Source organism: Fukomys damarensis, unplaced genomic scaffold, assembly GCF_012274545.1.
Source record: "Fukomys damarensis isolate Sample0158 unplaced genomic scaffold, DMR_v1.0_HiC HiC_scaffold_26, whole genome shotgun sequence".
Classification (NCBI taxonomy): Eukaryota; Metazoa; Chordata; class Mammalia; order Rodentia; family Bathyergidae; genus Fukomys; species Fukomys damarensis.
In genome coordinates this window covers 3,466,208-3,488,783 of record NW_022900938.1, presented here as the reverse complement: position 1 = coordinate 3,488,783, position 22,576 = coordinate 3,466,208, and the positions used below count along the sequence as shown (strand labels likewise).

The 22,576-nt window shown below is 48.3% G+C and overlaps 1 protein-coding gene across 2 annotated transcripts in view; it reads right to left on the bottom strand.

Annotated features, from left to right (window-relative positions):
- Positions 1 to 375: 375 nt before the first annotated feature.
- Gtf3c3 (general transcription factor IIIC subunit 3) overlaps positions 376 to 22,576 on the bottom strand; it is a 28,239-nt gene continuing 6,038 nt past the window's right edge. The window contains exons 5-18 of one of the 2 annotated variants that reach the window (XM_010631956.3): positions 21,163 to 21,354; positions 20,598 to 20,763; positions 17,926 to 18,073; positions 17,466 to 17,541; positions 15,371 to 15,477; positions 14,608 to 14,779; positions 12,701 to 12,903; positions 11,655 to 11,756; positions 10,299 to 10,434; positions 7,813 to 8,050; positions 6,800 to 6,990; positions 5,054 to 5,178; positions 1,935 to 2,087; positions 376 to 1,685 (exon numbers count right to left, since the gene is read on the bottom strand). In XM_010631956.3, coding sequence (XP_010630258.1) covers positions 1,563 to 1,685; positions 1,935 to 2,087; positions 5,054 to 5,178; positions 6,800 to 6,990; positions 7,813 to 8,050; positions 10,299 to 10,434; positions 11,655 to 11,756; positions 12,701 to 12,903; positions 14,608 to 14,779; positions 15,371 to 15,477; positions 17,466 to 17,541; positions 17,926 to 18,073; positions 20,598 to 20,763; positions 21,163 to 21,354 — 2,132 coding nt within the window. In that variant the 3' untranslated portion in view covers positions 376 to 1,562. Of the gene's footprint in view, positions 1,686 to 1,934; positions 2,088 to 5,053; positions 5,179 to 6,799; positions 6,991 to 7,812; positions 8,051 to 10,298; positions 10,435 to 11,211; positions 11,468 to 11,654; positions 11,757 to 12,700; positions 12,904 to 14,607; positions 14,780 to 15,370; positions 15,478 to 17,465; positions 17,542 to 17,925; positions 18,074 to 20,597; positions 20,764 to 21,162; positions 21,355 to 22,576 lie in introns of those variants that run through there. The other variant, XM_010631957.3, reaches the window with a different exon arrangement.

Genomic DNA, 22,576 nt, shown 5'->3' with positions numbered 1-22,576 from the left:
GTCCATGTGGCTGACACACACACACACACACAGGTGAAAAGATGACGCGAGTTGTCTCCTTCGGTCACAACCTTTCTACGACACTGTGTTACCCACCTGGTGTCACGGTCTCCGCCTGTCTGCCTACAGCCTGTGGCCCGGCAGGCTTTACTCCCAGGGAACTGAACACAACGCACCCAACAGCTGGACCCGACCACCTCTGCACCCCAGGACAGGCAGTCGTCACTGGCGGCCGATGGCCCGCAATGAAAACAGCAGTGTTCTGTAAAACAGGGCTTAGTCAGGCCTGGTGGCGCACACCTGAGGCAGAGGCAGGAAGGACGCCACGAGTTTGAAACCAGCTTGGGCTACAAAGCAAGACCCCATCTCAAAAAAATCAAAAGCCCAAATAAAAGCAGTATTTATTTACATTACATATACACAGAGCAGATGATATATTTACTTGTTTCAAACTCCACCTCTAGACTAGAAAAGTGTAGGTCCTTACAAACATCAGGAAGACTTCCCAGAGAGCTGGCTGTTGTCTCTCATCTCCTGTCTGTTCCTTCTCGCAGCAGGACTGGGTGTTACCACCATACGCACTTATCACAGCACCCTGAGACACTGTCAAGCCCACAGTACATCTAACGAGTACCTTTACTTGCCACTTCAGCAATTCTTTACCCCACACAGCTTCCCAGTCTTTCCTGCAGTCCCGGGGACCCTGGATGGAAACCGTGCTGAACTACTGAACATGATCTCGGGTTTATCTTGGGAAGCTGTCTATACCCGGTGCGTGGCCTTGGAGCCTCCACCAGTGCGGCTGAAATGCATGCACGTTAAAAGAAATACTGAATTTGGCCTTTGACCATATACCGCTTTAAATGATTTTGTTAGGTGCAGATTTGAGCAGCTGCCTTCCGTCTGTGTCGTGGAAGGACCACCTCCCCTCACAGCAGCAGGCTGCAAGAACTGCACGGGCGCCAGCTCCCCTTGCTTTCCCATAAACACACACTCGGGTTAGGATTTAAAGAACTGTGCTGAAAGGGCCAGGGATGTAGCTCAGTGGCTCTGTGCCTGGCAAGCGTAAGGTCCCCAGTTCAGATTCCTGGTACCAGAAAACTGAGTGGCAGGTGCCTCAGTAGTCAGGAGTGTGGCCAGAGTGTAGCTAAAAAGCCACAGGCAAGGCGACACTTAAATTCTGACTGTTCCCAGCAGCCATCCAAAGGCCGCACTGTACAGGGTGATGGCGCAGTAAGTCACTGTCCACGACACACAAGTGAGTCTGTTACAGTAGAACTATTTCATAAGCCCACTGTGCTAAACGCAGAGGTGAACAAGGAAAACAACTCCACACTGACTCAAGGGTAATTCTGTCCATTTCAGCACTGGGGACAATTTTCCTACAGAATGCTAAAGGAAAATGATGAAGTTATGCGAACTTACATGCAAAATGTATGTATGAACCAGGACAGTGAAGCACTCTGCTGTTGAACAGTGGAAGCCAAGGTCCGCAGCGGAGCAGTGCGGCTGAAGGTGAGAGAGCTCAGCAACCACTCCCCCGCCGTGGCCGGGGACGGGCGTCACATGGTGCAGTAGGTGAACAGGAGGTACCGGGCCATGAGTGCGTTCCCGCTGCTGTGGTAAATGAGGGCCAGGTTGTAGGCGATGTCTCTTCGTAAGTCCACCTGCTCGACCTCTATTCCCTGGGAGGAAAGAAGGGAGTATCTGCACATCTCAGACTGCCAACAGGACAAGTTCACAGCAAACCGTTCTTAAGGTAAGTTGCAAGCCTAGGCTATGGGTGCCAGGCATAAGGCCAGGTGCCCAGCCTTGCCACTCACGTGCCGGAAGCAGGGGAAGCATGCTTTAAAACCAGCTGCAACCCATTCCGCTGGGAGTGGAGGGACCACAGTACTGGTGCCTGCATTTCTCTAGCTGGGTCAGACAAATACCTCTGCCTCCAACGGTGGGAGCTCCAGCGCCTCCTGGTAATAGTGAATGGCGAGGTGAGTCAGCCCCAGCTGGTGCAGGGCTCGGCCCAAATTGTAGAGTGACTCCTGGCACCGTCCACGCAGGCTGAGGTACCGATTAAGGAAGGCAAAGCCCTGCCGGAAAGAGAATGAAGAGCTCACCTCTCTGGTAAGGACGCCTGGGCCACTGCCTGTGCGGGGAGCTGGGAATCCAAATTCAGATACAATTGTGTGGCTAGGGATGTAGCTCAGTGGTGCTGCTGCTTGCCTCATAAGCACAGGGTCCCAAGCGCAATCCCCAGTACCAAATAAATAAATGTAAAGTCCTGCCCCACAGAATACCTAACATCACAGATCTCAGATGCATCAAATAGTATAAAAAGTGTCGAGGACACGGTGAACAAAGACTAGATCTCTGATGTCAGCAGGGCACGATGGTGCACAGTACAGTCCAGTATTCTGGAGGCTGAGACACGAGGATCAAAAGTTTGAAAGACTAGTCTCAAAACAATAAAAACTCTGATCTCTGAAGAGTTTATAATCTTATTAGACAATGCAAGTCATGTTAGAAGTATTTTTTTGAGGGCCAGGGATGTAGCTCAGCAGCTCTGAGCCTGCCTAGGTTCAATTCCACCTGGTATCAAAAGTTTTTTTTATTTTTATCAGAACTAAGAGGTAATTTGTTGTTATGGTGCTGGGACTGAACAGGTGTTGGACATTTGTAAAGACACTGAAGTGAATCAGGCAGAGCACAGCTGAGGCCCTCACGACTGCAGAGTGGAAGAGCCAGCGTGGTGGTGAGGGGCGTCCAGTGTGACGGCTTCAGGACCCGCTCAGGGCTCCTGGTGTGCCTGGGTGGTCATGGAGCCTGGCCTCGGCATGCATGTCTGCTCCCTTGCACTGTTTGCCGGCTGCCACGAACTGAGTACTCACACCCTTCTGCCGTGGTGCTTCCTTGGAGTCAGAAGATCGTGGACTCAACCATGGGCACATTAAACCTCTCCTCCTCTAACTGGTGGGTGTCAGCTGTTGCACCTCAGTGACAAGAAAGCAGCTAACACAGAAAACAGAAGTGGGGCTGTGACCATACCTGATTTAGAAGCATTTGGAAGAGGTTTGTGGGTGTAGTTTGGAAAGATTTGTAGATGCCATCTAGAAAAGCCCCCAGAATGTTATAAACTAAGCCTGATGGAAGATTCTGGTCAGACCTCAAAGACCACAATGCTGACAGGAATTCAGACAGTAAAGGCCAGGCTCAAGGTTTCAGCTGGAAAGGAGAACTCCAATGGTAGCTGGACTAGAAGCCACATAGGTCATGCAAGGACAGAAAATTTGTCCACATTTTCGCGCAAGTCCTGAGATTTTGCAGGAGACCAAAATTAAGAGCACTTGATTAACGTAGCAGAGTAAATTTCAAAACAGCCTGGCTGTGGCATGGGTACTACTGGCTGCTTTTAGCCAGATTCATAGAACTGGGCGCAGAGGTGAACAGAAAAATTTGAAAAACTTAAATTTTGGCTCAGAAGGAGCTGTGTGTAAAACTGGAGCCAAAAGAGGTATGGCTATTAGAGACCAGCACCATTAAAAAGAAACCCAGTAGGGCTGGGGATTTAGCTCAGTGGTGCCCGCACCGGCCTCACAAGTGCAAGGTCCTGAGTTTGATCCCTGCTACCAGGAAGAAAGGAAAGTCTCAGAACAAAAACCAGTACTTTGTTCGTACTTTTACATCCTCTCAGATCAGTAAGATCTCATTCACTGCAGGCTCAAGGGTACAAAGGTGTCAACCTTTCTTTTTGAGAACAGAGTCCCTGGGACCCCTAAGACAATTGGTTCCCCAGGACTCACTTCACTGTGCTCAGCCACCCAGAGCCCACTGCCTCCACTGAGAGCCGATGTCGGCATCACCTACGTGATGCTGGTGTTGCTGGTGCAGAAATGGGAGCTGTGGGAGGCTTCCCACAGACTGCAAAGGAACGCCCGGAAGGCCAGGCAAGGAGCCCTCAAAAAGGCAGTGAATGGAGCCCGGGTGCAGTGCAGACCCCACGAGGTCAGAGAAGCCCGGGATGTAGAATACCTGCCAAGGAAAGCTTCAGGCTCCAGGCGAAGCCAGCACTGGAGCAAGGCAGAATCCGGTGGGACCGGTGAGGTCACAGGAATGGGGCTGCCCGAGTCCTAGGAACTCACTCTGACCGCCGTAAGATGCCTGTCAGACACGGTTCCGGTCCCTCTTTGGTCCAGTCCTTGTCTACTCCCCATTCCTCTCTTTCGGAACAGGAATGTTTTGCCTGTGTCATTCTCCCTCGGGATTATGTAAGGAGGTTTTGACAATGACAGAGTTCCCTAGAGTTGGCCTGGAGCTTCAGAAGAGACTTGGACTTTTAAAAAGGCTGGAATGGAGATTACTACGTTTCCAGCTGTATTATGCTTGGTGGAAGCGTGACTTTGCTTGGAGACTAAGCACGGTGTAATGTGTTCCTGCCGGCGGTCCACACACACCACCAGGGATTCAAGCTGGCAGGCACACGGCATGTTCCCACCACAGGTGCCCAGCAGTGAGAGATGAATTATGGCCCCACATGAAGGTGTCGAACAGGGCTTGGAGCCAGGCATGGTGGCGCCCGCCTGTAATCCCAGCACTTGGGAGGTTGAGGCAGGAGGATCGCTGTGGGCTCGAGGCCAGCCTGAATTACAGAGGGGTTGGGTTGCCATGAATGAACTGAGAGCTTCACTCCACTACCGCCTTCTGCCGTGAAGTCCCTGCTCAAAGCCAGCAGATCATCAACTAAACACACAAGCAAACAACTTCTCTTTAGGTCACGGGTGCCTCAGCACAGGGAAGGGTGACTAATACAGCCATGTGTGGACTTTGCCGGGACTTTTTCTCCTGTGATCTGGCCGCGTATCTGCCGTACTGCTACAATAAATGCATCGCGGCCATGTGCACAGCTCTATGCAGAGTTCCGTGAGTGCCAAGCATGGCATCAGGCTGGGTACTCTCAGTATGTACACCAAGTAGTATTGTGTTTGAAGGAGGATTTTTAAAAAGCATCGAACATATGCATTTTCAAGGAACACAGAAATGAGAAATCCAAACAAATTACCTGCACAATGAGAGCATGTCTCTTCAACACGTACTTCTGGGAAGCCATGTGAATAAAAGTCAGGCCTATACACAGGTTGTAGAGAGGTTCATCACGGCGGGCACGAAAGGCCTGGATATACTGTGCTGGGACACGGAGAGGTGATTCATGAGTAGGGTTAATTATCAGAATGAAAGAAGAAAAAACAAGTTTGTTTTTCAGGTTTTTTTTCTGAACTTAGCAACTATTTTTCCTGAAAAGCTAATTATCTAGTAATATGGAGTTATAGGAACTCTATATTGTGTGTGTGTGTGTGTGTATATATATGCAAATTTTTCTCCCAAAGGAATAATCTGTACCTCATGCTACACAAAGAACTTCTCTTCCAGAAGGGTTGGCACTAGTCTTTAGCAGACTGTCACCTGGACTATTCCATTTTCACCACGTGTAAAAGTTGCTAACACAGGAAATGACCTCAATTTAAATTACGTGTTGTAGCAGAGGAATGTTTTCACACACGATGACTGACATAATGGCTGAGAAATCACGGAAACATCCGCCACACACAACACGAAAGTAGTTGAGAGCCCAGGCACAGTTTATGCAGGAGCAGACACGGCCACACTGCCTTCAGGCAGTAAAGATATGTGGCCAATTTTAAACATGTGATTAGGTATTTTGCTGCTTGTTTCTTATGATCCCTCATTACAGAAACTTATTATAAAGGATTAACAAATTTTCCTTAACTAGAATTTCTAAGCATATAAAAATCTTGCCCTGATGAAATGACTATCAAGAAATCTTAAATCCTTTTTTGCATTATCAAACTAAAATCAGGTGACAAAGCATCTATAATTAGTGAAAATTATTATAATTATTATTATTTTGGTACCAGGGATTGAACTCAGGACATCGCACTTGCCAGGCAGGTGCTGAGCTACACCCCTGGCCTCAATGAAAATTATTTTTTAAAATCTTACTGAGTTTATACTTTTTAAGTATACAGTACAGTTACATTCATCACTGGAATCTTGTACCTCTACAGGACAGATCGTAGCTCTTATTTTTTCTCCATACCCCTGCCCTCCCTTAAATCAACTTTTTTGGTACTGGGGATCAAACTTGGGACCTTGTGCTTGCCAGGCAGGTGCCAGAACAACTGAGCTAAATCCCCAGCCCTGAAAATTATTTTTAAAACAAGTGTAAGCAAGGAGAATTACTAACCTTTAAAATGAACTATAAAAGGGCTGGGATGTAGCTCAGTGGCACAAGTGCAAGGTTCTGAGTTCAGTCCCCAGTACCAATAAATAAATAAGATGAATAAGGTCTACACTAGCCTTTTAAAAACCACACTAACAAAGTACCATCCTTGTCAACAGTGGTACCTTGGTATACACACCTGTCTTCTACGACCCTGGAAAGGATGGCCACGTTTGTGTTTGTGTGGGGAGGGTGGCTGCAGTCGTGTCTGTCACCGATGCAGAGTATGCAACAAAAGCGTCTGCAAACCCAAGGTGCCACTGCAGTTCTTACAGCGTTTACGCTACGTACCAGACACTGTTGTAAGTAGGTTTATTAACTCCTTTAATTTTCACAATATCTACAGGTTAGGGCCAATGACTATCTTCATTTTGCAGATAGAGGAACTGAGCAGAGGGAGAAGAGTAACTTGCTCTGGAGAAGCTGACATTAAACCCTCAGTTCTGCTGTAAGGCCAGGTCCTTAAGCCTCCCTCTCTACTCCTCACAGCCAGGCCAGGACACTTACCGAGCGCGTGCTTAAAACTGCCCGATACAAATGCGTTGTGTCCGTTCAAAACACACAGGGCGTGGTTATCTGGGTTTTTCAGCATGAGGCGGAGACAGAAGCGATGGTGTCGTACATCTTGGGAGCGCATGGTAACTTGGTTGAAAATATTCCAGAGCTGGGGTTTATTCACATTTTCCATTACCATTATCCTACAATTGCAGGAAGAGGTAAGGGGAAATCGTATATAAAGACATTCTGATTTCTCGGAAGGAAACCTTCAGCGCTGTCCTCCCACACTGAAATGTACCACTCCCACAAGGAGAGCAGACTGCTTCCATTTAAGTGAAACTTCTTACTTAACAGAAGATTTATCCTGGAAAATGCTGCCGGTTTACATTCTGTTTCTGCGTTTCAATAAAACCTTTACACTAAACCAAACCTAGAAATGGTTCAGTGTCGTCTTTTCTCTCCCTGCCCACAACTGCTAGACCAGTGGAGACTGGTGATCACACGTTCCAAGCAGTACTAAAGGCTTTCTATGCAGCCAGATGTGGGGCACAACTGCAACCCCAGCATTCTAGGATGCTAGAGCACAGGGAACGTTCAGTTCAGGCCTAGCCTGAGTGATACAGTGAGACCCCACCCCAAAAATAAAACGATTAAAAGTAACTCAGTGCCACCGAAAATTAAATTTTATTGAGCCCACATAAGAGGTGTACTATGAGGTGGCAGAAATGGAGAAGGTAAGTACCCAGATCACATAGCCAGAGTGTCAAGGTGGGGATCCGAACCCCGAAAATCTAGCTCAAGAGCCCAGGCTCTTTAAGAATTACCAATGAACTGAACCAGTAAGCAACAAGCATGTGTCAGTTCATTAGGACAGTATGTATGCATGCTATCAAGTAATCTACTTAAAATAAATTATTAGAAAGTAGGGCCAGGGATTTAGCTCAGTGGTTCCGCCGCCTGCCTTGCAAGCGCAAGGACCCGAGTTCGATCCCTGGTCCCCCCCAAAAAAAAGAAAAAGTCACCTGATGTAGTTGTATGCCTTTCTGAAATTTTTGTCCAGAATTGCAGCTGACAGACCAAAGTACTCCAGTTCTTTGCGCTTTTGCCTATCGTCATAAAATGAGTAATATTCCAACGAAGAATCTACCAGCAACTCGGCCTCTTGAAATCGGGACAGGTCACATAAGGAGTAGATGGCCTTCAGCAAAAGGTTCCACCAGTCATCCTTTGGCAGGACACTCGTGAGCACAGCAAATATTGCTACAATGAGCAAATGAAGCCAGTCAGAAAATAACACTAACAGCAAGGGAAATTCACACCTCCAGCTCTAAGATAAACTTCATAAGCACCGTCCTGCAGGCCTGAGTTCTTGCTAACAAGTCTGACAAAGGCAGAAAGGTCCCCTCTCGTGGGTACTCTCTCAGCACCGTCCCCTTTGTGACCCCAAGGACTACTCACAGTGGCAGTGTTGCCCAGTGCCAGCTGGGGCACCGTCTCTGGGCGAAGCGCACATTCTTCCGTCAGGAGCCTTTCTACACAATTTGCGGGAAAATATCATTTCACAATTAAATTCTGATTAGGGCCGTGTGAGGCCTCCATGGTCCTGTGATGCTGGGACACTCGAGGGCAAGATTACGCCAGCTGAGGACGCGCCGCTCTGCAAGAGCCTTGGTAACACCAAAAAGAGAGGTCTCCACTGGGGATGTAGCTCGGTGGTGCCGCCGCCTGCCTCGCAGTGCAGGGACCCGAGTTCGGTCCCTGGTGCCAGAAAGGTCTCAGCTGGCAGGGGATCCCTCAGCGGCTGACTTCAGCCCACCTGCTGCTGTAGGAAGGCTCTGCTCCTCTCGTGTCAGCCCAGGTCCTCGTCCTCACAGGACTCACAGGGTCACCGCCACGCTCCCCTCCGAGTCATCTGACACTTCTGGATTTTAAGATCCTCGGCCAGTGTCGCCACCCGGTCCTGATTCTCCCTGTGAGCCCAGTGAACGGAGGCCCATCCGGAGGCCCTGACCTCCGGCCCCGTACTCACCCTTCAGCCCTCGCTGCCCCTTGCCGGCAGTTGGAGGACTAACGCGGACACAGTGCAGACGGGTGTCAGGCCTGCTGGGCAAGCCAGGCCGGGCTCACACTGTGACTCGGGTTTTCTCTGACCCAATCTCAACTGTCCTATCTCTGCCTTTACATTTTTCTTTTCCTTTAAAAACCTTACCTTATTTCTCTATAAGAAACCTTAACCTTAAAAAAATAAAAGTTTTTTTACTCTCTTTGATCCAGTAATTCTCCTGGGAATCTGTCCAATCAAAATGTGAATACATATATGAAGATGCTTACTAGTTATTATTAATTATCAGATGCAATCACTGAAAAATAAGACAATGATTAAGTTATGAACTGCTGTCCAGTGGGATGCTCCACAGTCCTAAAATACAATTGCTGTAAGGACAGCGTCTGAGGACATTTCTGGGAGGGGAAGTATCAGAGCACAACCTTGCCTGTGACCTGCAGAGTTGTCTCCTCCTAGTCCAACCTAATCCCCACCCTGATAAAATCAGCAAAACCTTATGAATCTAAGAAAGACCAATGATAGACCTGAAATAAGCAATCAGTGAAAAAACAGGCAGGTCAGAGGTAGAGCAAACTAACTTTACAGGAAGGTGATCCAGAACGCACACTGCCAAGGCAGGGCAAGTGGCCGGAGAGCTGGCCGGGGCTCCGGGAGCCTGCGGAGTGTCTGCTGAATTAACTAACGAAGCCTTCTTCTCCCTGACAGACCTAGCTTGCAGCCCAAGTCATTCCCAAAGGTCTCTCTCTGAGTAATAACCTCACCCAAGCATGCCAATGCTTTCTCCAATTAAAACAGAAGCCTCCAAGTCCTAACCCGAGACTGCTCACAACCTATTTCAAAGAGCTTCTGTGAGGATCACTAGCTTTGTCAAAAACGAGTCTGTAACTGAAAGGGCTGGACAAAGAGCCCTACTCTTACCTAATCTTCACAGATTTCTTACAAGTACTTCTTAAAAAGTAAAAAAAGTTTTATTTTACTCGTGTCACACAAAGACTCAAGCAAATGTTTTCCTCTTGCATTGCTGGCGACTGAACCCAGGGCCCTTGCACTGAGCTGTATCCCCAGCTTCTTTCCTCTCGTTAAGCTGCTAACTGCCCAAGCAGGGCACGAACTTGTGATCCTCCTGCCTCATCCTGCCGGTGTTGAGTCATGGACACGTGCCAGCTTCCTATAAATGCTTTTAAACTGAAGTACAGTAAATCCCCGACTTAACAAACATCCGAGTTACAGACTTTCACAGGACTTAGGAACAAATCCAACGTTCACATGTCAGGAACTTACTGGACATGTAGTCTTTTAGCAGCTTATTATATGTCAGGTATCTACAGTTGAAAATTTCATTTTATTACAAAAGGGTCTATTTTCCATGAGATTTCCTACCAGTTGTTACTTCCTGAGTCTTTCAGTTCAGCCAAGTTGTCTATAATAAAGCAAGTGAATTACCTTTTGCGTCACAATTTGCTGTCTCTTGGTCATTGTTGTCTGATATTTTGTCTCGTGATACTTTCATAAGGTACAGATGTCTCTCTCCAGATCTGGAGCTGGATATCAAGCAGACCTGGGCTCTATTCATAGCTACCTGAATTGAAGATGATAATTAGGTACTTTTTAGTCAATTTATTAAAAACCAATAAACCATAAGCACTATGTGCATGAAAACTTTCCTACGAAGGGAAAGAGCAGTCAAATTACTGTATTAAATACACGCACACACACGCACAAGCACACATCTAAAAGTACTGTGAATTACTGTTTTCTTACCAAAAGAATTTTGGGGGGGGGTCACAGTATTCACCTTAGAAGGAAAAGAAATCAATTCATGTTCACTTTACAAAATGTGCAGAGCTGGGTGTGGTGGCTCTCACCTAGGACCCCAGTACTCAGGAGGCTGAGGCGGAGGGGCTGTCATGAGTTCAAGGCCCGCCTGGGCTATATAGTTGCGTTCAAGGCCAGGCAGAACTACACAGCAAGACTCTGTCTCAAAATACTAAAAGAAAAAATAACACATGCAGGGGAAGACTGGGGTGGGGGCGGGGGGTAAAGCACACACCTGCCTACTTCCTGCCAAAGCCAGACTAAAAGGTACCCGTCTGGAAGGCATGGTACTGTGTACTGCTCCGGATGTGGTCTTACTTTCCTCAGTGAGTACCAGGCAGGATTTTACTTCAATTCTCCAGGTGAATTTATACGATCATGTCGAAAGAACTTTTAACTGTACACCACCAAATTCTAAGTCTCATTTTTAACTGACTTTAAAAAGTGTAATAGTGGGCCTGGATGTAGCTTCAGTGGTTCTGCCACCCGCCTCGCAAGCGCAAGGTCCCAAGTTCGATCCCCGGTACCAAAAAAGAAAAAATAGTGTAACAGAGTTGTCATAGTTACTTTTCTCCTACCCGACTCCCAGAGTTGAAGGAGGGCAGGTTTATTTAGCTCAGTTTGAAGAGGTTTCCATCCACAATCAGCTGGCCCCGGGGCAGGGTGGCGTGGCAGCGGAGTACCACAGAGGCAAGCAGAAGAGAGCAACAAGCAAGGGAACAGCATCTCTCTGCCCCTTTCTTCTCAGAACTGCTCGGGGCACAGCAGTCACCCCCGTCATCCTGGTGTCCTTGGGCCTAGCACAGGACCGGGAATCAATTCCAGTCACACCCTCAGTCCAGCCACACCGGAAGCCCCAACTACGACCGCATGGGGCTCGGTGACGTCTGGACACGGCCCCGACCCAAGAGTGACCCAATGACAAAGCAGCCACATTCTGCTTATTTCCAAAGTCAACAGGAACACACAGCGGTCGCCGCCCACCTTCAGGAGCATGGCCAGCATGGTGAGCAGGGTGTCCACGTAACCGTACATCTTGCCTTGCGAGAACAGTAGCGTGGACCGGTGCAGCAGCAGCTTCAGCTCCTGAGGGACAAGCACACTGTCGTGAGTGGGACGGAAGGGCTTTGCTGCAGTTTTCTGTGCACAGGGAAATTCTGCTTTAGACACCAAGCTGTGAGAACATTTGCTTTACGGTCTTTCATAACAACTAAGATCCAACATTTTAGAAAGTAAAATTTATAGTGTCTAACAAAAAGTGGCTGAAACTCAGTAACTTAAAAATCAATTTTCAAAGACACTGATTTTTTTTTATTAGTATTTGTGATACATAATAGTTACATTCATTTTGGGGGGAATTATAAATGATTAAAGATATACAGAGAGCCATACATACACAGCTGTCTTTACCCATCCTGATCCCTGCCCACATCCAACCCTTCCTGCTCCTGATCCCTTCCCCACCTCCAAAAAGTCTGCCTCCTGTTTCCTACCATCTCTCCTTTATTTCATTCTTCATTTATATTTAAGGTTTCTTACATAAGAGAAACCATGCAGTACTTAACTTTTCTGTGTCTGACTTATTGCACTTAACATTATGTCTCAAGATCCAGCCATGTTTCTGCAAAGGACATGAACTCATTCTTTATGGCTGAGTAATATTCCATGTGTCTAGATACCACATTCTTTTGCCCAGTTTGTGGATGGGCATCTAGACTGACTCCAGTCACTGCATATCAATCCTTACCTCTGTGGGTAACGTACCTAGAAGAGGTACAGCTGGGTCCAACTAGAGTTCTATTTCTCAGAAACCTCCACAGATTCCACAGCAGTGACCCTAGTTTACACTCCCACCAACAATGGAGAAGGTCTCCTTGTCCCCCACACCCTGCCTGCATCTGTTTCTTTTGTGCCGTGCTGGCTGGGGTGAGCTGGAATCTCGGGCGGTCTGACACGTCACATACACTGACTATAAGCACGACACCCTCGGCGACTGAGCAGGAAGGGCTCAAATGCGGTCCAGCGCCCACCTGCTGGGCAGCGTTTGCATCCTGGGCTAGCGTGTCTGGGTCATACATTGGTTCCAGAGCTTCCAGCGCCTTCTCGGGACGGCCCAGCTGCTGCTGAAGGGTGGAAAGGGAGATCCTGGCGTCCAGATGGAGCGGGGCCAGATCGACCACCTTGCTGTAGCTCTCAGCGGCACGCTCCATGTAGCCCAAGGCCTTCAGGCACTCTAGGACAAGGACAAGGACAAGGTCAGAGAGCACTGGCGGGGCCACCGGCTGCGCACCGTGCCAGATTCCCTTGTGAAGGTCACAGCGATACCGTGAAGGGAGAGATGGGCGCATGCATCTTTAGCACTTCAAAGCACCTCAGTACTACAGTATCTTCCTGCCTGATCAGTGACTCCACTGCTCTCCGTAACCAATTAAACGTAAAAGGCTGGCTGTCACCGGCACACATATAGTTTGGTGCACTGCGCTTTAAACATTTGCCTGTCTTCACTGGCCTTCCGAATAGTATATAACAGTCAAACTGAAGATTCAACCATAGCACATGACATTTAGGTTTCCGAATTTTCCCTCCAACAATACCATGGTAACACGGATATGGGTCCCACTTCACCTACAGACGTGTTTATTAGGGCACAGCGGTCTAAGGGCTATTAGCTGCCGGCGTACATAGAAGTGAGGGTTTTACACAGCTCCCATACTGGACTCTTTGGCGAGCGTGGATCGCTCCAGTGGTCCCCACGCCCGTGAGGCAGGCACATCAGCCCTGCACGGGGCTCTCCCTCCGGGCTCAGGCCTCACCCACTTCATTCCCTGGTCACCTGCGGGGCTCCTGAATTTTGGGAGCCCTGGTACCAACCACCAGCCCCACAGGGTACACTCTTGAAGTACGACTGCCAGAACCTCAGGCTCCATCCTGAGCGCCGCCCCAATCTAGGCCCTGCACCCTGCTCTCTTCCATGCAGGGGTCTCCTAGATAGTCCTGCCTCCACCTGATTCTCAAATCTCTGAACCGCCACCCTGCAGTCAAATCCTGAAACTAAATTAGAATGCTTAAGTGGACCATCCCAATGGCATTTCCTGTACTTTTCATTTTTCACTGTTAAAAGATACACTGTTATGCTTTAAGTATTTTTTGCCCTTCATTCACTAAGCTACATGGGTCCCAAATGGAAACAGCACTTACCAGAATCACGAGTGTAATTAAACAGGCTTTTTAAACTTCCTACTGTTGGTTACATGCGGGCGGTTTCAGTATCACAGCCTTAGAGAGGCACAAAACTGAAACTCTCTGCTCATCTTTGCAATGCCCATCCCAGAGACCACGTTTAACGATGGTGTAACGTGTGTGCTGCTGCTCACTCATCCGAACACGAGCACGTAACCATGAAGGCCTCTTCTCCAGTTCCTGGGACGCAACAAGCTACACTCCCGTCCTGAAATGTACCCAGTGGTCTCCAGCCAGAGGACTCGCTGCCACGTATGACAGGGCCTAGAACCTTCTTCCATCACGCAGTACCCTAAACCAAAGGAGCTCTACTTCTAACACGGCTTTTTATGTTCAATTACTAAATCTATTAATAAGTTATCTTTCTACTCTAAATGATTTGAGGTTACTGTGGACTTGGGCATAGTGACAAAAAATGATGAAACGTAATCTTGTGCATGTGCGGCTTAGAGAGCATGGAAAATGTATCAACTACTTTAAAAGTAGTGTGAAACTTCCAAGATTAGATTGTACCCCACGTCTGGCAATGCAATACCAGAGACCAAGCGAGGGCACGGCTGAGGCAGGCATGCAGGGACACAGCAGCCTGACTTCCTGCTAGGGGGCATTTACAGCACAAACGCAGGCCCTATGCTAGGGGTCCTTTAGGGTCACCACCGCCTGGGCAAAGCAAGCTCTTCCCGCCAAGAACAGCTACCTGCGTGGCGGAGCCAAACCACCGCGAGGCTGTATCTCTCCGAGCAAACCAGCGCGCTAAGGAGTGGGAGCGCGGAGTTGTACTCCCCGACGTCCAGGAACGCCTCCGCCACGTCCAGGTACAGGTCCCCCATGTCCTCGGGGTTCTGCTCCACCAGCGTCGTCAGGAGAGGCTGGGGCACAGAGAGCCTGGTTACGGCCGCGCACGCCAGCCCCGCGTCTCTGTCACAGCAGCAGAGGCTGCTGAAGTCCTCGGCCTCGCCCGCCCTGGGCCGGAGGTCTTTCCTGACCCCCGGAGAAAATGCGCAACTCCCTGCACCCCAGTATCACCCGCTTTCCTTGTCTTTCTCTAGAACACCTACACCAGAAAACAGCCTGTCCTCCATGGATTACTACGCAATCCCGTTAGAGCGAGAGCCATCAAAGCAGGGATTTTTATTTTGACCCAACACTTCCCCCACAGGGAACGAAATGCATGCCCCGCCCTTGTGGGCCTGGGACACACCGAGGGCCGTCCCGAGGGTCTCTGCTCCCTGGAACTTGGCCCGCGGTCAGCGACAGCGAAGGGCTGGGTAATGGCCCACCTCAATTTCCGATCTTGGTTCATTTTACAAGGAAAAACCCGATTAGAAGCCCAATCCCCAAACACCTAGCTTTCGGCAGGGCGCTGCCCGCCCCTCGCACCCTCCTCCATGGGAAACGAGGACCTAGGGCTCGCCGCGCTTCCCCGCCGCGGGGTGACCTCAGCCCTCGCTGCCCCTTACATTCAGCGGCTCGAGGATGTGCAGATGCACCAGGCAGACCATCAGCTTCACCATGATGTCGATGGGCACGCCCTCGGGGATGGCGCAGGTGACTCCCTCGTCGCCGGCTGCGGCAGCAAAGACGGAGGCTCCTGTCATGCGAGCTCGGAGCCGCCTCCCTTCCTACAAGCGGCCCCAGCCTGCACGCGCTCTCCAGCCTCCTCCAGCCTGTCGGCCCTCGGCACCCACCCTTCCCGTTCCTGCCTTACCATCCTCTTCGCCAAACACACATAAACCCCACATTCTCTACCAAAACTTCAAAGCCAGCCGTGTAATCCCAGCACTCAGGAGGCTGAGGCAGGAGGATCACTGCGAGTTTGAGGCAAGCCTGGGCTACCTAGTGAGTTCAAGGCCAGCCTGAACTACATAGGGAGACCTTGTCTCAAGAAAAAAAAAAAAAAAAAAAAAAAAAAAAAAAAAAAAAAAAAACAAAGAACACCACAGAGATGACTTCTTTCTTCTTAAAATCAAACCCTCTTTCCAGTGTTAACTACAAAAAGGCTACTGAGAGTAAAATGACACTGTGCTGTTTTCTAGAATTTCACTACAGCAAAAACAATTTTTTTTTTTTGGTACTGGGTTTCGAACTCCAGACTTTGTGTTTGCAAGGAAGGCAGCGGCACCACTGAGTTAAACCTCCAACTAGCTAAAACAATTCTTAAAGCCCTGGGAAGTTAAAAAATTTTTGACACAGACTTATTTTATATTTTGCATAAATTCCACATACACTTTATGTTTCCACTTCAGAAAATTCTAAAGCATAGAACATTAGCAAAAAAAAAAAAAAAAAAAAAAAAAAAAAAAAAAAAAAGCAATTTACCTGAAAAGACAGAAAATTTAAAACTACTTTAAAAATTAAATTCATCCATTTTTATAGACCGTGTTATAAATTATAGTACCATATAAAGTTACCAAGTCATAGGGAGACTAGAACAAGTTTTAATATTAGGAGACTTTTTAATCACTGAGCTTCAAGATAACAGCTGGTATTTGCTGTGCTCAATGAGAAAGCAGAATTCACCTCCATGGAGAGTGACGCTCAGCCACCCACAAGCACCCTGAAGACAGGACCAGGTCCGTTTGCCTGCAGGGATTCTCCTGACATGCGGGTTCCATACTGCAAACTCTCATCACTCTGATCTGCTTGGCAGAAATTTCTTTCCCCAAAACTCTTGCACTGAAACTAAGCCCGTGCAGGGTGGGGCAGGACTCCTGTGCTTCTGGAGGGGCTGCAGCTCCGTTCACTCCTCCTGCCTGAGGACACAGCAGACGAACTGCGTGCCCTGAAAAGGGGCGGGAGACTCCAAAGTGCCGTGCAGAGCTCAGCTCACCTGAAGGACTGCGAGCAACGGACAGACGTGTGATGTCTACAAAGCACCCAGCTAAATGCCGACACAGCCACCCAAGCGCGCTAAGACGCTGCTCGGCGCAAGACAGCTCCCGGCGATCTGCGACATGTGTAAAACCAAACTCCTTGCTCTCACCTCAGATCACAAAGTAAACGCCAACTATCCCGAATACAAGATGCGTCTAAAAATCAAGACACTCTGCAAGGCTGGGAGAAGGCAGAGGCTACCGAGAGGACATCTGATGACGCAAGGACCCCGCAGAGCGAGGGCAGAGCGACTGAGTGAAGCCTGGAACCTGGGCCAATCACAGCTGCCCCGGCTCGGCCAGGGAGGTGCAGAGAGCACAGGGGACGGATGGGTACGAAGCCGCCTGGGGAAGGCAGCCCTCCCGCTGGACAGAGCGCATCCTTACAAAGCCATCTTTCATCACTGACATTTACTCTCCCGGTTCTACATTTAGAAGAACCACACCTGCACTCAACAGCAACACCCCCTGCACCAAGAGGCGTGCTCGTTTCTGGTTAGTCTGGGAATGGCGGTCCTTTCAAACCACCGCGACTCCCGCTTCTCACTCAGGACGCTGTACATCACCCTGACCAGGCAGGGCCAGCGGGCACGCCCCGACCAGGCTCCACTCCCGGTGCTGGGTGGAAACGCTGACAACATTATCTGCAGATCCGAGGCCACGCTCTGTACGAGGAAACTACCTTTATCCTCCTCCGAGGGGCCATCTTCTTCCAGAGGCTTTTTTTCTAGCACAATTCCAGAAAAATCTGTAATTACCTGAGAGAATGGGAAAAGGGAAAGAACACAATATTTATGAAAACCTTTCATAATGCCAAGGTTTATAAATAATTCAAATAATCCCTGCAAGATAGAAATGGGAAATGAAAGAACAGAGGGTCTTTTAAAATGAGGAATCCCGAGAAGGGACATAGTCCCACTGCGTCCACACCGAAGACACACAATACCTCATCGGCTGCCACCCCAGCCCACCTGCCTGTCCAGCTGCCCGCCGGGGCACACATTCACATCCCAGGAGAAGCACGCTTTACTACAGAATCTAGACCCAGAATTTAAATATAATTGAAGTGAATGGTCAATCTGCAAGCCTTTCTGGAACACAGAAACACGCACCACTTCAGGGAAAGGCAGCAGCATGCCTACCTCCAAAGCCTTGTCGTACTGCTTGTTAGAAATGTACAGCTCGGCCGCGATGTTCACGTCCTCCATGGAGACCAGGGCCTGGTGTTTGGAGAAAGCTTCTTCGATTATGCTAATAGCTGAGGCACCGTCATTGGCTTCATAGTAACTCCTTAAAAATTGCCAAGAGGGATGAATGCTTACATAATTCTGGTACTGAAACTTGCTCGGGCCTTCTAACAAATGACTTTCATTTTTTTTTTTTTTTAATTTGAGAGGAAGACCTACAACTGTCCTGGCTCTCACAAAACTTCAGTGTGCCCTCAGTTGTGGACGATTCCAACCTAAAGACAGTAAGTCCCTGACTTCTGGACATTCCAGTTGGGAACTCGTCACCGGTGTGCTGTGTAAGACTCACTGTCGGACGCAGGAGCGAATCTGACTTACAAGTGCTCTCCTGGGACAGACTCGCTTGTACACCACGGACTTCAGTCTGAGCGCACCGTACCTTCACATCCTCCTTACCTCCGATTCCTACAACCCGTCCCTCCCCCAGGGCTGCCCACTGCCCGCAGGTCTCTTTAACCCCATCTACTCAAATCTGCAGTGCACAGCTCCGCCAAACTGGGTTCCAGCTGGCAACGGTCACTGTCAAGCCCGGTCCTCCTCCTCTGCCATCTGATCACGCAGGCGCCTTTCAGTGCTTCCCTCAGTACGACTGAGAACATACATCCTATTTTCTTAGTGGCTTTCATCTTCCCTGGCCATGGCCTTTTGTCTCCCTGCTATTTCCTCCTCTTCTCCTTGACTACTAAATGCTGGAGACCCTTGTGGTTCAGTCCCGAGAGCTCTTCCCAATACCTGCTTCTCTTTCACGGTTCTTTCCAAAACACACACACACACACACACACACACACACACACACACACACTCACTCTCTCTCTCTCTCTCTCTCTCTCTCTCTCTCTCTCTCTCTCTCTCTATGTCCAATACATCACAAGCTGCAAGCTCGGCCTTTCAGTTACATCCAGAATCTGATGACTCTCATCCCCTCCTGCCGATTCTACCCTGTCCAGGCCACTGTCTGCCCCTCCAAGTGTCACCGCAGTAATTTCCTGACCGGACTCCCCGCTTCTGCCTTCGCTCCCTTCAATCTGTTCTCCAAGAACAGCCAGAGCCACTGTGCATAAAACTAACTCAGACCATGCCACTCCTCGATCCAGTCTAGTGGGTTTTAAAAACATTCAGAGCCAAAGCCAAGGCACCGATGGCAGCACACAGGGCAGAAGTCTCTGTTCCCGAGACCTCTGTGCCGTGCTCCCCTTGACACCACGCTGTCCCGGAACACAGCTGTCCACCTCCACTTCCTCTGCCTGCACTGCGCTTCCCTAAATGCCTGTACGCTTTAGTTGGTGGATCTAACGCAAGGCCCGAGTCCTCTTTAACCAAGCTACTGTACAATAACACCCATCCCTCCTATTCCTGTCCTCTTTTCTGTGCTTTCTATTTTATCACCGCCATCTGACATATGTTTATCTGTTTCTTTTCTTTCTATCGCCCTCCACAGGAACGAAAGCTCCACAGAGCAGGGCACTTGCACGGTGTGTTCATGCCCGGCCCTCGCAGCTCTCTGAGCAGTGCCCCCCATGTAAGAAGCCCTCAGTACTTCTGGAGGGAGAGCCTGGTCACTCAGCGGTCACGGCACCACGGCTCCAGGGAGGAAAATCTCCACAGTGGTAGCAGAACAGGCGTGAAGGACAGTTATGGAAGAGGAGCCTTCCGCACAGGCCACCTAGTGATCCCTAAACAGAAGCCGAGAGCACAGCCACTGAGCACCAAGCGAACAGCACGTGGCCCGGAAGGCCCTCCACTCTCGGGGCTCCAACAGGCTCCTCCTCCTCTCCGAATGTCCTCCAACACTTCTGTATTCCTGGGCATGTATGGGGCAACTGCACAGAGAAGCAACATCACAATAGTTCTAACCTCATGCGTCAGGGTCAAGACGGCTCACGTGAGGCTAAAACACTGCATACCAGACACCCCCAGAACAGAAAGTGAACCACTGCCAGGCCTGGTGATGCACACCTGCAATCCCAGCATTTGGGAAGCTGAGGCGGGAGGATCACTGTGGGTTTGAGGCCAGCCTAGGCTACATAGTGAGTTCCAGGCCAATCTGAACCACAAAGCGAGACACCATCTCAAAAAATAAAAACCGCAAAAATGCACAAGACACAATGTGCTCAAAATGTTTCCTGTACTTTAAAGTACATACCAGTCAGTAACATGTACCAAAAAAACCCTTTTAGTCTCATAACGTTATTCCACTGGCTTTAGATAAAATGACTAGAATATCTCACAAAATGTTTCACTGGCCTGTCTGTACCAAAAAGTAATTTTAAAGATACCGCAATATACACAATTTCAGGCAGGTTGTGAAAACCTGGGAAGCTCATCACCTTTCAGAACATGCTTCATTCTGCAGGTCTGAGCACTGGAAACGTAACCTTATGTGTAAGGTTTTCTAAACAATCAGCTAACTTGGAAACAGAAAAGTACTCCAAAAATTTACTATTTAACCAAACATAAAATCTTCCTCAAATGTCAATGGCGGTCATGTTCCACTTTACATTAATGCTCTGCCCCACAAAACAGGACGACTAGTAACAGCACCCACATACCCTTGACCCCAAACTTACTTGGCCATATCTCTAGCCAACTGCATAAAGCGCTCTCCATCAGACGTAGGCAAAAGGTTTAGAATTCGCCTGTACCCATCCATTGCCATTTTATGGTCACCCATCTGCTCACATAGACTTGATCGCTCCCACAGAAACCGGATATTAGTAGGTTCGTATTTAAGAGCTAGAAGAAAGGAAAGGAGTCAGTTACATATTTATCACACAAAGAGGTACACAGCACCTGAACGGGGCCCATCATGTTCCCAGAAAATTTAATAAACAGTGGGAACAGGAAGTTATCTGGAAGACAGCTTTCTTCACAGGAATTCATGGCGAGGAGTGAGCTAAGACCAGACAAAGCCTGAGTCCTCATATTCACCTTCCTCACTTGGTCACTCAAGTCCAATCTGAATTTTCAAGGAACAGCCTAGAGCCAAGACAGACCTTACCAGGAAACTAAAAGTTCTTCTACCGACTTTGGTGCTTATCAGTGTGGTACAACTGAGTGCAGGAAACAAGCACACTGCAGCCAACAAACACCTACTATGTGACGCTAGTCAGAGCAGGGAGACATTTCAGTTACCTTTCGTATAGCAGAAGATAGCCTGCTTAATGTTGTCTTGCTCCAGAGACATTTCTGCCAGTCTAACCCATTCTTCAGTGTCACTGGGATTTAAATGCGCGGCAATCAATTCGAACTGCAAGGATTTCTCCATGTCGCCTTGGTCCTCGTATATCATAGCAAGAGTAGAGAACGGCTCATAAGCCAGAGGAGCTAAAGGAATTGGAAAAATGCAACCCATTGGCTGAGGGAAGCGGCCTGAGCTGATGCAGTCCCACGGCTCAGACTGTGGGCCTCCATTATACCTACACACACCCTTTAATCACACTAGCAGAATCATACAAACTATTTAGTGACATTTAAGCACATCACCTCTATTGTATTTTCATGTATTTTTGGTGTTTTTTTTAAATAAAACATTATTTAAATCAAACAAAATATACAGTATCATGAAAAACCCAACCCTCTGCCACAGTTTCCTCATGATACCCCCTTCACAGAGGCTGCACAGGGCCCGATCACTCAGCAAGTTCACTAATTAAAACATCAGCACCAAGTTTTCAGGAGAGAGCTCCGCACCAGGGAGTACCCTGGCAGTGGACAGAGTATCTAAGCAGCGCCTAAACCCAGAACATCAAAGTGACTGGTTAATCCGTGTCTCTAAAACCCTGCTCATACAGTGAAATTCAAAGATTACTAGATTAAAGTAAAAAATTATGGGAAAAAATCAACAACTATAATCGTAAATAAAGGAACAGACAATAGTAGAAAGTAAAACAAATGAAATATTCTGGAAAAAACACTTTGGTTCATCTTATTTCTAAAAGAACAAAACACTGGAGGCAGGAGGATGACAAGTTTGGGCCCAGGGTTAGCAAAAGTTCCCCAAGAGCTGCAGTCACAACTCAGTCCAAAGGCCTGCATCTATCACCGGTCATATAAATGATCATTCCAAACAGAAATTAGAGAATGATTTTTACAGTAGTGGCCTCAAATCACCCTAATGAATAATCCACAAAATTTTTTCAAGACTTCTAAAAGGACCCAAGTCTAATGAAATTGAAATGAAGAAATACTGAATAGGAAAACAGATTCGCTGTATTAGAAAACAAATACCCACCTTACTCTACAAGACATCAGCTGACAATTAGAAAAGCAAAATTATATAAGCCATTACTCAAAACAAGTCACTTTTGAAGATGCCCTTCAATATGCCCAAGATGCACCATTTAATCAAAAGATGACAGGTTTAAATTGTATCTTGATCAAAAGGAGATTAAAGGCTGAGCATGGTAGCAAATGACTGTAATCCCAGCACTCAGGAGGCTGAGGCAGGAGGATCACCATGAGTTCAAGGCCACCCTGTACATAATGAATTGAAGGCTAGCCTGAACTATATAGTGAGACCCTATCTCAAAAAAAAAAAAAAAAAAAA